This window comes from Gobio gobio (genome assembly GCF_949357685.1).
Source record: "Gobio gobio genome assembly, chromosome: 4".
NCBI lineage: Eukaryota > Metazoa > Chordata > Actinopteri > Cypriniformes > Gobionidae > Gobio > Gobio gobio.
Genome location: NC_137100.1, coordinates 35,996,517 through 36,012,500, shown reverse-complemented (window position 1 = coordinate 36,012,500; position 15,984 = coordinate 35,996,517). Strand labels below are relative to the sequence as shown.

At 38.4% G+C, this 15,984-nt stretch overlaps 1 protein-coding gene across 2 annotated transcripts; it reads left to right on the top strand.

Moving 5' to 3' along the window:
* The first annotated feature begins 59 nt into the window (after nt 1-59).
* LOC307124492 (uncharacterized protein) lies at nt 60-6,029 on the top strand. Of its 2 annotated transcripts, none has more exons than XM_079813712.1 (4): nt 60-167; nt 1,746-1,917; nt 2,087-2,560; nt 3,535-6,029. In XM_079813712.1, exons 2-4 carry the CDS (start codon nt 1,788-1,790, stop codon nt 3,975-3,977), a joined length of 1,047 nt encoding a protein of 348 aa, XP_079669838.1. In that variant the 5' UTR covers nt 60-167; nt 1,746-1,787; the 3' UTR covers nt 3,978-6,029. The 2 variants fall into 2 exon arrangements, with proteins under 2 accessions (XP_079669838.1, XP_079669839.1); XM_079813713.1 differs by lacking the exon at nt 60-167 and adding an exon at nt 304-595 and having other exon boundaries at nt 3,535-5,100.
* The last annotated feature ends 9,955 nt before the right edge of the window (nt 6,030-15,984 follow it).

Sequence of the window (15,984 nt, the reverse complement as noted above, 5' to 3'; positions counted from 1 at the left end):
CAGCGCCACTGATAGAGGTGTGGTCAGACCTGGTAACTGCAGCCACCCATCTACGCCTCGGAGAACAGGCTAGCAAGTGCGCTTGCGCAGCGCATACGCCGCTTTCTACGAAGTTTCTGGATATCTGGACGCAACGCAAAATATTGATTACATTTGACCACTCTGAGGTATTTTCCACACTTTTGCTGTCTTAAAGTACTTTTATATGCTTACGGCGTTTCATGAGTTTACAAACTGACCGTTAAAGTGAACGTGATCCCACATATCGTGTAAAATAGCTAACGTTAGCTAGCTTAAATAGCTAGACAGTGGTGATTGTAGGCAAAAAGAAAATGGGGGCGAAATGTCCTTCCGCATTCAAGCGTTCTGTTTCGTTATGATAAAAATGATATTCTGTGTAGAGGAACGTGAATTATGTTCGCTCGACAACAGTTGTGTGCTGCTCGGGGATGTTTGTGTTTTTTAATTCAGTTGCTTTAACACGATGGCGCTTCCTCGCGGCACAAAGAGAACGCGTGATCGTAACGTGTTTATGTAACTACAGTTCTAACTACACCTCGATGGAAACATGCGCTCTTTCGTGTGGAGCTAATGGGTGGGTGAATGAATGAATGAACCGGTGTTTTAGTTGCTCTTCCTTCCGGCACATCCACCATGTGTTGTTAAGATCATCTTGTAGTTGGGAATCAAGTGAATTATTGATCTGAACAATTAATGTAAAACATTTCGCACTCACGGTGACGCCGCCGTTCACTCGCTCGTTTGTGAGGTCTTTTTTGTCTCATGTCTCATAAACTTACCTGCCAGTAGTTTTTAAAATGGCAACCTTTCAACTTTTACATTAATCAGAGGTGAGAAGAGAATGCTTTAACGTGAATTTAATTGAGCAAAATTATGCAATTATCCCAAAAACCAGTCCACAAAACACCATACTTGATATTTATTAAAATATGTATTAAGCTTAAGAAAAACAAAAAGGTCCCTTTTAAAGAAACGTTGCTATTATTTCCTAACAGAAGGAAATAAAAAGCATATTTGCTGTAAGTTCTGAGTTTTATAGTGTTATGTATTTTAACATAATTACTTGTTTTCAGTGTTCACAGCTTTACAGAAAATGCTTGTTTCAGTGTTACAATTAGGAAGCATTCTGTTGTCAACCAGAGATGAGTCAAAGTCCATATGGCAGTAATGTACAGCTATAAGACAATACAGGTTATGTGGTTAGTTAACAACATGTATTGAGTTAAGCAGACACAAGGAATGTGTTAGGCAGCGATTACAGCGTGTGCTCTTATGATTACAATATAATGATAATATCTAACAGTTTTGTATGTTTGTTCCGAAGTTGGCATTATCCAGATTATTCTCAAGTGTTGCTGCCATCTGAAATTTTCGAAATCTGTGCATCCTGAGGTAGAAACTGGAAAACAACAAGAAGCAGAATTAGCATAGCTGCTCTTCAAACCAGTTTGAAACCAATCTGTACTCTTTTGTTCATTGAAATGAATGCAACGTTTGTCCATATTTATAATAAAAATTATTTTGTTTCTGATGGTGCTGCCTCATATTAAGTGACAAGGAAATGCACATTTTGTAAGAAAAAGAAGCTAATTAAATGGAAGGGTTCTGTATAAACAAATACGTTTGAATGAAAAAATTAATACATTTTAGTAAATACTGCAATCTGATTCAAATCAACAGAATTACAATTTTTTTTTAAATTGTAATTTCTACACTTTACACAGACTCCCCCCTAATTGGAGTGAGATAATTATTCTGCCGTGAAGATGTCCGTGTCTTCGCTCTACCTCAAACAAGACAACATGGTGCGCTTCAAGAGGAGAAAAGCACGTTTCTCCTTCAGCGAAGTGCACATCCTGCTGGACGAAGTGCGGAAGAATCGCCACATTGTTGTGGGTGAGTACTACCTCTGTTTGACAAGCAAAAAGCCTGTCTTAGCAAGTTAGCAGTCTGTTATAAATTAAATGAGCTTGCTCAGTTCCACCAGATAAGTTTAATTTCCCTATAAAACAGATAAACTGTACATAAATAAAATGTTCCCATACCTTTCTGTGTCCGTGCATAGGTAAGTTTAACGCAGGGATTCCCTCTGACGTGAAGCGCAGGAAATGGGCCGAGATCACGGCGCGTGTTAATGAGATTGGAGAGTGTGACAGAGAGATCATGGAGGTGATCAAGAAATGGTCCGACCTCAAATGCGACACAAAGCGCAAAGTGGCTGCTCTGCGGACTGGTGCTACAGTGTCCCAGCGGTTGGCACGGTCCAATATTGAACTGTCCCCGATGGAAGTCATCGTGGAATCCATCCTTGAACTGGACAAGAAACCATGGGAAGCTACACAGCGGTCCAGATCTCGCAGTCATGGTGACGAACAAGAGCCTGTGTGTGAGGATGAGGAAGAGGAGGATGGGGGGTTTGTGGGGATGGGGTCGGTCAACAGTTCCCCGAGCAGAGGAATGGATGTGGGAGGAATGCCTGCTACTACAAGTGGAGCTGGAGGTGCAAGTGAGATGCAGTATGACGCATCTAAAGCTGGAGGTAACTGAAAATACACATGTTGGACCATATTAACAATTGTCTTTAGATTTAGCACTGCACTGTGGCTTTGTACAGAGATCAAGAATGCAAGAATTTTTAATGCACAATATTTACATATTTTGTTTTGATCTCAATAATTAATCAGGTATGTTTTCAAAATCTTCTGTTTTTCAAAGAAGTCTCTTATGATCTCCAAGGAAGCATTTGCTCAAAAATACAGTAAAAAATAGTAATATTGTGAAATATTATTACAATTTATAATAACTTTAAAATTAGAATATATTTTAAAATGTAATTTATTCGTAAAGCTGACTTTTCAGCATCATTACTCCAGTCTTATAAAAGTAATCCATACGGCTCCTGGGGTTTAATAATACGGAAGGCTGGCCACCAGAAGCTAGATATTTTACTTTATAACGTGTTAATTATGGATATCTTTCTTACCCATCGATTTGCTTCAGAAGGCCTTTATTAACCCCCGTGTCGTGTTTATTAACACCGAGCCGTGTGGGTTACTTTTATAATGGATGGATGCACTTTTTTGGACTTCAAATTTTGTGCTGCCGTTCACTCCAAGGACATTTTTAATATAACTCTGATTGTATTCATCTGAACGAAGAATGCCATATACACCTAGGATGGCATGAGGGTGAGTAAATCATGTGGTAATTTTCATTTTTGGGTGACTATCCCTTTAATAACTTTTGATGGATTGAATGCATTCTTGGAGAATGAAAAATTCTTTAGAACCAAAAATTTTACTGACCCCAAGCATTTAAACTAGTGTTTTGTTCCATCCAAGTTGTGAGTTTAATGTCTGTGTTAAATTTCTGAATACCCCAAAACAATTTGTGTGTCAAGTAATGTTTACATCCCACGTGTTTAAGAAAAAAATCTGTGTCAAAACCTTAAAAAAACAGTGATGATATGATGTTTAACTTATTTAAAAAAACTGTTTACTTGTTTGATCACAGATCCCGAATCCCACGTAGACTCGGATGAAGACAACCGTGACCTCTTCCCATCATCCTCTATGGCGTCTGTCAGTAACTCTTACTCTGAGGAGGACGGTATTGCGGCTAGAGGCAATACTGGACACGTCTCCTCCACAGCCACCGCCTCTGCTAAAAGACCCGTGTCTTTCTCAGGGGCCGAGCCAGACAGTTCACGTGAGCAATTGGCACACAACGCAAGCCTTAGCGTGCAGGAGCAGCATACCACTAACGCTCTTCTGGCCACGGTCTCCCGCTCGCTTGAGCTTCTTGCAGAGTCAGTGCAGCAGCTAGCAGAGACGCAACAGGAGTTTGCACGCGAATCATTGCAAGTACAGAGAGATACCATGCAGGTGATGCGAGAATTTGCCTCTGGCGCGCTAACGATACTACATGAAAAGGTCAACGGCAAACCTGCGTTGTGAAATTTGTGTTTAGCAATCGAATGATGACCAACAAGCATCACAGAGTGTGACCCATTGTTGATATTAAGAAACTACAGTCAGACAACATTTACGAGATAGACAGAAACAACTTTTCACTGAATCATTGGTGACCATCAGAGGGCGCAATGTCAAGATGTCAATATACTGTTATTAAGTGCAAGGACAACTATTTGAGAAGATGCTTTTGTAGTTTTCAAAAATACGAAGATGTTAACATTCGTCTCTGTATATCAATAGGGAATACTTAGGGTTTTTGTTTTTAGTGAAGTGCAAAAAATAGTGCGGCCACTCCACAAATGTTATCTGAAACCATACACAAAAGGGATTTTGTTTGTGCCTATAGTAATATGATCTTCCACTACAAAATATTACTTTTTTAAATTCACATCATCATCACAGGACATTTTTACCTACTTTTAAAATGATGAGTTAAAGAAATAGTTCACCCTGAAATGAAAATTCTGTCATCATTTGCTCAACTTCATGTCGTTCTAAACCTGCATGACTTTAGTTGTTTTGCGGAACATAAAGATATTTTCAAGAATGTTGGTAAGAGTTTTGGTGACCATTGACTTCTATTTTATTTGTAGCAAGCTTATCATCTGAATGCTGCTATGGAGTGCGTTTCATTTACTCATGAACATTATTACAGCTATGTGAGTGACGATGCTTCTGTAATATTAACTGTTATTAACTTGCGGTCACATTTAGGGACAACTAAATCTTTCCTAAGACCAGTATACAGAGGCATCTGAATCTCATTAAAATAGGTCTCATATTTTGTCTATTAGGACATTCTTTTCCAGTGGAACTTTTTCCATTTTTTTTAATGTTGTTTACTGATTTAAAAAAATGGGGCAAATGTACATTTTCAGGAACCAAGTTTCTTACTTCAAGCTCACATTTCAAGTTAATGCTGTTGTCTTGTCACTAGAGGGCAGTGTGTATTCTAATTTACACATTGTGTTTCTCAAATGATTATTTTACTGCATGTCATTGGGTTTTCCAGCAGTGTGAGATTCATGTGTGTATGTTTGATTTCTGAATGAAAACAGCTTTATAAGTGCAGCCTCATCTTTCAATAAATTTTAACTGAACGGTTAGACTAGTGTTTGGTTTTTTTTTTTCAAGTTCTGCTGATCTTATGTTCCTCTTGTGGAGACGCGTACATGTTTGTGTCTGTACTTGTACTGAGACACTGATATGGACACTTAGCTTCTCACTGAGTTTCAGGCAGGAGTGATTAGAGCTCAAGTATTGTTCTCCGACTCTCCAGGGCTGAAGAGCTCTGCTTAAACAGCTGCCGGTGTGTGTGTGTGTGTGTGTGCGCGCGCTGATGTAGAGCTGTGGTTGGGCAATGCTTTGTGCATGTGTAAGACGGCAGCTGGTAGCCCTATTGTGTGGTTTAGGGACCTCTGCTGAAAAAAAGTACTTTATTGTGGCTGTCTGCAGATTGTGAATATGTCTGTATAATGTATCAGTTATTTATCATATAGGCCATCTTCACCGGGCCAGATACACAATAACAGGTTTTGTTTTTCTTCCCCGGACATTTAGTTGTTTAAAAACAGGTTTAGTTGTCTTGCTTTTTGTTATGTTATTTGTCAGATAGATAAGATAGATTACTTTATTATCTGTTCAAGCTTGTAATCTTAAACTTTCAGGTTCAAGTTAAAGCTGGTCTTTTTATAAACCTTTTTTGTTTGAGGGAAAATACAATGAAAAGACAATTTTCCATGACTTTGTGTACGTATACACTACCGTTCACAAGTTTAGGGTCAGAAAGAGATTTCTTTTTTTAAAAGAAAATTACTCCCGAAGAACATATTAAATTGATCAAAGGTGACAGTAAAGACATTTATAATGTTAAATAAGGTTCCAATTTCAAATAAATGCTGTTCTTTTGAACTTTCTATTTATCTAAGACAAATAGATTTCCAGAAAGATTTGTTTCCACAAAAATATTAAGCAGCACAGCTGTTTTCAACATTGATAATATGAATAAATAAATGTTTCTTGAGCAGCAAATTGAAATTATTTCAAGATGACAGTTATTTTAAGTATATGTAATGTATATGTATTTTGATGCGATATCGCTGTAGAACCTGCCACACATCAGCTGCCATCTGGAACAAAAGAGGCGGACTGTGAAGCAACAGCGAATAGATTTATCGATCCTTCTTTTTTCAAGTACAACTCTGTCTTTCCTCCCCTTCTTCTGTTGGTCTGCTGACCTCTTCACCTTTTCTTCTCTTTCTTTCACCCCTGCTGATTCTCCTGCCCTCTCTTTTATCCTACATCTGTCACTCTGGGTTCTCTAATAACATAACGCTACCTCTGCTGTGAGGCCCTCTTTCCTTCTTAGAGGTTCACGGTGGGGCCCGTGTCATTCCCCCCCATTCAGCTACATGAGCCAGGCGTGTGGCGTTGCGGTGTGTTCTGTGCACCTGTTCTGACTTGTAATATTAATCCACAAAAAAAAAAAAACTTTCACCTACTAGGTTTAGGTGGGGTATTTTTTTTGTTAACAAAACTATTATATTTAATATTTTAATATGAATGAGATGTCCACACCTTGGAAAAAAACACTAAAAGCTTCAAATAAATATATATTTATTTATTATTCTATAGTTTGTATTTAATATAAAATTAAAGTAAATAATAAATATATATATATATTTTTGTTCAATTTCTTTTTAGTTTTTTTTAAATTATTATTGGGATTTCTTTTTGATAGACCCAGATGTAGAAAGAGATAAGGGAATTGGTTGAGATCATGAATCAGGCCAGACTTAAATGTGAATCTCCCATGAGGACTTGCACTGACTACGAAACGTTGTAACGCGTTTTCCAGTGTGATCTGTTTCTGTGAGATTATTCCTGTCATTTTCACATGAACACAGCAGCTGCACACACACACAACCATAGCAGCTCCGATCCTAGACACATTTACATAGTTTGACCATTGAGCAAAGGTCAGTACTTCCCTCAAGGCCAGCAGATTTTGTACGCGTGTGTGTGTGTGTGTGTGTGTGTGTGTGTGTAAAAAAGACTGTCGTCCCAAAGGGCTCAAGGCCCAACAGATGCAGTTAGAGTGTGTGTCCTCAGGATGCTGGTCCGGTGTGGGTCACTAATGTAGGCAGATGAACTGTGTGTGTGTGTCCTATGGGAGCAGGTCTCCAGGGTGAGCAGATGTCATGACGTGTGTGGAAATCCTGGGTCGGGTGTCATGTCATCTATAGGCTCGAATGAGGATATGGCGATGTGAGTAAATGAATGTGTGAAGTTGTATGTGTGTACAGTCGAATATCTCTAGTCTGAGGATTGTGAGAAATGGACATCAGTCTGTTTATGTGTATGAATGTGTACGCTCATTTTCACTTAGTAAAAGGTTTGCTGTCATTTTTAAATAGCCTAATTAAAGATCTTAATTGAGATGGAAACAATGGTGCTTGAGGTTTGACTAAAAAGGACTGAAAGGAAATTATCTTTGTGTATGTCCCTTTTTGCAGGCCTGATTGCTTGCACATATGTGAGATTTGAGGTGTCTGGGTGTGGGGTCATACATATGGATATATGCATGTGGAGTGAAGGGTGTTCTGGGGTTCCCATGCTCCTGCCACGCTTGTGTCCCACCTCAAGGGACCTCCATCCCCCAACACCCACGTTAGAAGACAAATCAGTCATTGCCCATCTGCATCACACAGACAATGTCAACACACACACATGCAATAATTCACTGCAAACACAAGAGACAAACACACAGCCTTTCTCTTACTCAGATAACAAAATTAACAGATAACTTACTATTAAATTAGGTTTAAGAAAAGTTTGCATAATAATATTAAAATTCATCCATTTTTGATTCGTCACTTGAGACATATGACAAAACATGCCAACAGCAACAATTGCATGGTGAAAATGATCACTAAAATATTCTTAACACGGATTTACGATTTCATTGGATTTTCTCATTATTTTATCAAAATGATGACATTTTCACTCACTATCCCCACCTGTCCTCACATCAGAGACACTTCACATTGATTAAAACATGTTAAACTTAAGAGAAACAAAAAAATAAATATATTACATTTAAATGGTAAATATAATTCATGTAATATATACAGTATTGTGCAAAATATGTGAAAATGTTCACCAGTTTCAGCTGTATTTTGTCTGAATATCAATTTTTTTCATTTAGTACTGCCCTTTGGAAGCAACAGAAGATACTTACATATTTCCCGGAAGACAAATTAAATACAATTTACCTTGATCTTTAAATTAAAAAAGTTTTCACCCCCTGCTCTTAATGCATCGTGTTTCCTTCTGGAGCCTCAGTGAATGTTTCAACCTTTTTTAATAGTTGTGTTTGAGTCACTCAGTTGTCATCAATGTGAAAATATGGATCTCATAATCATACTGAATATAATGCAGAAGAAGCTGCAGGACCTGAAGGATTTTTCTGAAGAACATTGGGCAGTTTAACTGCTCAGGACAAGCAAGGGACTCAAGAACAACCATCACAAAACAAAACAAAAAACTGCCGTGGATCATCCAGGTAACGACACACAGTATTAAAGGGTTAGTTCACCCAAAAATGAAAATTATGTCATTAATGACTCACCCTCATGTCGATCTCCGTTCATCTTCAGAACACAGTTTAAGATATTTTAGATTTAGTCCGAGAGCTTTCTGTTCCTCCAATGAAATACTGTCCATGCCCAGAAAGGTAATAAAAACATCATCAAAGTAGTCCATGTGACATCAGTCGGTTATATAGTTACCTTTCGGGACATGGACAGTATACCGTACATACATTTTCAATGGAGGGACAGAAAGCTCTCGGACTAAATCTCAGATATCTTAAACTGTGTTCTGAAGATTAATGGAGATCTTACGGGTGTGGAACGACATGAGGGTGAGTCATTAATGACATAATTTTCATTTTTGGGTGAACTAACCCTTTAAGAATCAAGGATACATGAACTCTCTGTAATTTTTTGTTTTGTTTTTTTTTATAAATTTAGATATTTTCTTTGTCTTGTGGACTATGTAAACATCTTTTATGTAAAATATCTTATTCAGGACAGTTCTTAATAAAAAAATAAAATTCATTTTGTATGATTCTTCTTTGTTAACCCTCTATCTATGGCATGACTTTTTATTTTTTGGGGAAAAAAATATTTCACCCCATTTTTTGGGAGCTTGGGGGTCCCTGATAAAAAAGTGTCGCCCCCCCCCACCCCTGAACCAGATTTTGGTTTGTTGCCTCAGGGCAACACTGTGCCATAAGTGTACTAAAACTCCAAGGTTTTCTACATAGAGTTTCAATAGGGAAAACAAGCAATATGTGCATTAGATAAAATTATATTTTGAAAAACATCAAACAATACAAAAACACTACTACTAATTACAACTAACAACTCATGTATTATATTCATACACCAATCAGGCATAACATTATGACCGGTGAAGTGAATAACACTGATTATCTCTTCATCACGGCTCCTGTTAGTGGGTGGGATATATTGGGCAGCAAGTGAACATTTTGTCCTCAAAGTTGATGTGTTAGAAGCAGGAAAAATGGGCAAGCGTAAGGATTTGAGCGAGTTTGACAAGGGCCAAAATGTGATGGCTAGACGACTGGGTCAGAGCATCTCCAAAATTGCAGCTCTTGTGGGGTGTTCCCGGTCTGCAGTGGTCAGTCTCTATCTAAAGTGCTCAGAGGAAGGAACTGTGGTGAACCAGCGACAGGGTCATGGGCGGCTAAGGCTAATTGAGACCCATCAGGGTGCCCATGCTGACCCCTGTCCACCGCCCAAAGCACCAACAGTGGCACGTGAGCATTAGAACTGGACCACGGAGCAATGGAAGAAGGTGGCCTGGTCTGATGAATCACATGTTCTTTTACATCACGTGGATGGCCGGGTGCGTGTGTGTGGCTAACCTGGGGAACACATGGCACCAGGTGCACTATGGGAAGAAGGTGTGGCGGCGGAGGCAGTGATGCTTTGGGCAATTTTTTGCTGGGAAACCTTGGGTCCTCCATCCATGTGGATGTTACTTTGATATGCACCACCTACCTAAGCATTGTTGCAGTACATGTACACCCTTTCATGGAAACAGTGTTCCCTGGGGGCTGTGGCCTCTTTAACTCTTTCACACTTCCACAAAGCACAAATGCTTCAGGAATGGTTTGAGGAGCACGAGTTTGAGGTGTTGACTTGGCCTCCAAATTCCCCAGATCTCAATCCAATCGAGCATCTGTGGGATGAGCTGAACAAACAAGTCTAATCCATGGAGGCCCCATTTCACAACTTACAGGACTTAAAGGATCTGCTGCTAACATCTTGGTGCCAGATACCACAGCATACCTTCAGGGGTCTAGTGGAGTCCATGCCTCGACGGGTCAGGGCTGTTTTGGCAGCAAAAGGGGGACCAACACAATATTAGGGAGTTATGCCTGATCGGTGTTAATAATAATAATAAAAAACATAAATGATACTCATAATGCACATTCTTTGAATTTTCTGAACGTGTAAAAACAAACTTCCCAGGAAGACTTAAATGCACCATTTGGTACTAACACTATGATATTGCCTGAATAAAAGTGGTCTAACTGCACAGTGTTGCCCTGAGGCAACGAACAAAAAAACACAGTTTTAGTATATAAATAAAAACAAAATAAATATTTAAACAATCAAACATACTTTTTTACATGCTGATGCACATTCATATTTTTTTTTTAATAAATGTATTTCAATTTAAACATGTTAAAAAGTGATATTTATCCAACCAGTTGATGGCACTGTGTCCCATGTGGCTTTGCTTCAGGAAAGGACTGCTCCACCCCCAAACAAAAAGTCACACCCACTTCAGCCCCTCATTTCATTGAACAGACATGTCAGGTGATCTTATGTATTTAAAAAAAAATATTTAAAAAAGTTAAAGGGGCGGTGTGAGGTCCAAAAATGTGGTTTGCAACACTATGCCATAGAGGGTTAAAATAATTCACATTTTCACAGATTCTGCAAGCCAAGGGGTGTGTAACCTTTTGAGCAAGACTATTATGCTTATATTAAGTAAAAAATACTACTATATCATGACATAACAAAGAGTAAAAAAATCCATATATCAATTTCACGTGTGTTCATTAACAAACAGAACACTTCAAAATTAGGCAATATCATAGGCTATACAGCTACATCCGGAATAGGGCTGTGCGATATTGAAGAAAAATGCGATATGCGATACGCGATATTGCTTTAAGTGTGTAAAATCTATTTAAATTATATTTTAAAAATTCTTTAAAAACTGAGAATGGTACCATTTATGTGTTTCACATTCTTTCTGGAAAAAGAAAGCATTGACAGTTTGAGTGTGTAACAAGACACGAAAAAAAGAATGGCTTGTGCGCACATTTCGGTGTGTGTGTCAGACAGCAGACAGCACGAGACTGCAAGGAGTTGTTTTTCGCAAGTTATTGTGTTTAACAGGCCGAACTCTTTTTAACGTCAAGCAAGTCACAAAAGTAACAGTCGTGTGCCCAGTCTATTCTCTGCAATGCGTTGACCTTAAACATAACTACAATTTTCACAATGTTAAAGTAGCCTATTCAAATCATTCAGATATTGCGTGCCCTTGCGATATGTACATTTGCGATATATTTCGATAATTTCGATATATTGGGAATATATCCGGAATAATCAAGAAGATCCCTTTTTTCATATTTCATCTGCCTTGGGTCAAGTAAGGTCACACAGACTAAATTAAAGGGACAAGTAGGCTACTTCACCCAAAAATATTTTTTTTTGTCATCATTTACACACAGTGGTGTCGATTCAAACCAGAATTACTTTTTTTTTTTCTGAGAACACACCCACAAAAAAAGATATTTTGAATAATGTAGGGAACCAAACATTATCGGTGACCATTGACTTCCAATATATTCTCATTTCACTGTTTTCTGAAGTACGTTTGAATGCTTTATTGAGATTCTCTCTTTGGATAAGTGTTTCTCTTTCTCTCATCTGTCCAGATGTCAGGGTTCTCAAAAACCTAAATCCTGCTAACAGCCTTTAGCCCCAGCCATGTGTCAATTGCTTTTAACCAAACCATAGCTTGTTAGCACTCGCAAAGCTTTCGGTTAAGGAGTAAACCATCTTGCATGCCATAGTCACAACTGTTTTTTTTTATTCTGTCTGATTTTAGTGGTATTCTACTGTAATAAAAACAAAAATAAAAAACACTGAATGAATGCTTTTGATGATTTTTATGCTTTTATATGAATATTTTTATCTACAGGCCTTGTGACTGACAGCACATTATGTTGGTAGGATATTTAATTGTTCAATTGCACTTTTGCTCATGCTTTTGCTCATCGACAACAGCTTAAAGGGTTAGTTCACCCAAAAATGAAAATTCTGTCATTAATTACTCACCCTTATGTTGTTCCAAAACCCGTAAGACCTTCTTTCATCTTCAAAACACAAATGAAGATATTTTTGATGAAATCAGAGAGCTCTCTGATCCCTCAGAGAGCAATTTAATTTATTCAACAATTTCGTTCTAGCCTGTGCCGGTCTCCTACGCAGTTTACATTGTAAATGTGCAGCGCTTTCAAGTTCTGTGGCAGCCGATGCTGTTCACAAAATTGTTGAATAAAGTCATTATTTTTGTTTGTTTTTGCGCACAAAAACTATTCTTGTCGCTTCATAAAATTAGGGTTGAACCACTGGAGTCAAATGGACTATTTTAATGATGTCTTTACTACCTTTCTGGACCTTAAAAGTGTTAATTAAATTGCAGTCTATGGAGGGGTCAGAGAGCTCTGGGATTTCATTAAAAAGATCTTAATTTGTGGGTCAATCAGTGAGTCGAATCAGCAGTTTGACACGCGATCCGAATCATGATTCGACTCACTGATTCATAACACTTCGAAGCTTCATGATGCCATGTTTTGAAATCGTCATCACTATATAAGTCGTTATTTAGGGTTTTTTTGCGCACAAAAACTATTCTCGCCGATTCATAAAGTTATTTTAGAACCACTGTAGTGAGATGGACTTTGTAACGACGTCTTTAGTACCTTTTAAGGGTCTTGAGAGTGAACCGTGCATTGTGCCAATGGAGGCCTTTCAGAGCCATCAGATTTCAACTAAAATATCTTCATTTCTGTTCCGAAGATGAACGGAGGTCTTACGGGTGTCGAACGACATGAGGGTAAGTAATTAATGACAGAATTTTCATTTTTGGGTGAACTAACCCTTTAAGTTAAACGCTCCATTCTTGATCAAGTGCAAATATCATTGACACAACCATTCTATTTCTCAAGCTTTGGTGTGCATAAATATTGGCTATGCATAAGCATGCTTATTGTTGTTTTGCAACAAGAGTTTATCTCTACCAATACAGCTGATACAATATAGTATGTGGCATAAAATGAGTCTTTGTTCTCAGCATCACTGACAGGAAATGTCATAAATTTTCAAGCACTTGTCACTTGGAATAACGAAGTGATTTTGTTAGCTTACAGTGTCAAGTAGGCCTAAGCCATTTTCTTCACTTTCTAGATGTATCTAGACTTAGCCTATATCTGCGGTCTTTGAGACATTTATGAGGTCTTTTAAAAGACATTATAAGTGGTGCATTGTGGTTATGGCTTAATGAAAGCATTCAGAGGCACGCGTCACTCATTACCATAACAACAGCTCTAGCGTGACCGACCACAAAAGCACACAACCACACGTCACAACTTCTGCTCTTCTCGTGAATACATTTATATAAAAATCCATTCAGTTCGCATAACACTGAAGGACATAAGCCTGTACAGTATTTTTTAGGCTACTTTTCGATGGTTATTTATTTTTGTTAATCATGTAACCTAGAACTAATAGACCTACTGTGCAAAATAATAAGGCATGTATAGGCTAATAAAATAGTATAGCCTACGTTATATGAGTGGAACTGCTGCAAGCGTGTTACCGACCGCAACAGATGTCGGTTGGGTAAGTTCGGGCCGTTTGTGGCGGACAATAAGTGACCATGTGCCGCATGTTAACATACAGCTGTTGGAGCTGACCCACACAAAAGCGTCATCATGATATTTCCCCACCCATCCTCCAGAGCAGCCTGCGCGCCTCTGCATACTGCACAACAAAAGACACACACACACACACACACACACACACACACACACACACACACACACACACACACACACACACACACACACACACACACACACACACACACACACACACACCCTTCGACTGAGGTCGATCTGGCGCGTGCGGGCAGTGGGAGGACATACGTTTTTCTTTGCAATGTTCTTTGTGTCTGCAGTCAAAAGTGTGTGTGTGTGTGTTAGGCTACTGGGACCAACAAGGATATAGAAGTAATATTTGATATTATGGGGACATTTTTTCTGTGATTGGTAATTTGGTTAAGGGATAGGGTTAGGGTTCGAATACAGTTTGTATAAAAATCATTAGGCTATATGTCTACGAAAATTCTCTCTCTCTCTCTCTCTCTCTCTCTCTCTCTCTCTCTCTCTCTCTCTCTCTCTCTCTCTCTTCTCTCTCTCTCTCTCTCTCTCTCTCTCTCTTTCTCTCTCTGTGTGTGTGTGTGTGTGTGTGTGTGTGTGTGTGTGTGCAGAGGAAATAATTAAAAGCTGAAACGTGCGCGAGATGTAAAAGTAGGCTACACTAGCTATAGGCCTACCACTCAGCAACCGTAGAAAGTGAAAACCACAGAAATGTATATATATTTTACTAAATTAGGGTGACCATATTTTGATTACCGACAACCAGGACACTCGGCCCGGCAATGAGATAGCCTACTCAAGATACTCGAAGTTTACTCAAAGATTCCTTTATTAATTTCAATACATTTAAAGTAGCTACACTCCAAAAAAAAAAAGGTTCTATATGGCACCAAAAATGGTTCTTGGCTCGTAATCAGGGAACCTTTTTTAGTGCTATTTAGCACTAATTTTGGTACTTCGGTGGTTCTTTAGCGGTTCTTCAGAGGTTCTTCACCGGTTCTTTGAAAAATATGCTATATAGCGCCTCTGAAGAACTGCTGAAGAACCACTGAAGCACCAAAATTGGTGCTATATAGCACTAAAAAAGGTTCCCCTATGATTACAAGCCAAGAACCATTTTTGGTGCCATATAGAACCTTTTTTTAGAGTGTATGCCCCCTCTGTATAAAATTGTTATGTTAGGGCCAGGACAGGACTTGAAAAAAGGACATGTCCTGGGAAAATAGGACGTTTGGTCACCCTAACTAAATAGCATAATATTTTTTAATAAAACATAAACAGTTGTTATTTTATGTTTAATATGAAAATACAAAATAAATAAGAAAACTTTAATTTCAATGTCAAAACATTTGTCAAAATATTTGCTGAGATTTAGACTTTATAAGAGCATAATAACAGTAATTAAGGCAATATTGCACCGCATATAATTTTTGGTACAACAAATAATAGAACAGTATAAGTAGCCTAGCATTTTTGTTTGCCTTAAGCATTCTTCCTGCTAGGACAAACTTTAAGTTAAGAAACCAAATCTTTATTATTTCACAAAATAAAGAAATATTCATCAAATTTTCATTCTTAAGTGTGGCTAACTTCACCCTAACTCCATCAACACCACTGCCACACGCAGCAGATCAATTTAATCAGGCCAATATTATGCCATATGCCCCCTCTGACGTCACGTGGAGGGGGGCAAGACGTATATAACGGCGTCCATTCATCAAGACATTCAATGAAGTTAACCCGCACGCGCTAAAGAACGGAGACAGAGACTAGTGCGCTTTTCCTCTGAAGACACAGTGGACTTTCATGGACGTGCCGAAGATTTCGTACCAGGACATCTAACTGTTTTTTTCTTCTGAAACTCCAAATACTTAAAACTTCGGATGAAGATACATGCGTTTTATTGTAGCTAATAAAGTTTAGGATTTACTGAGCGAG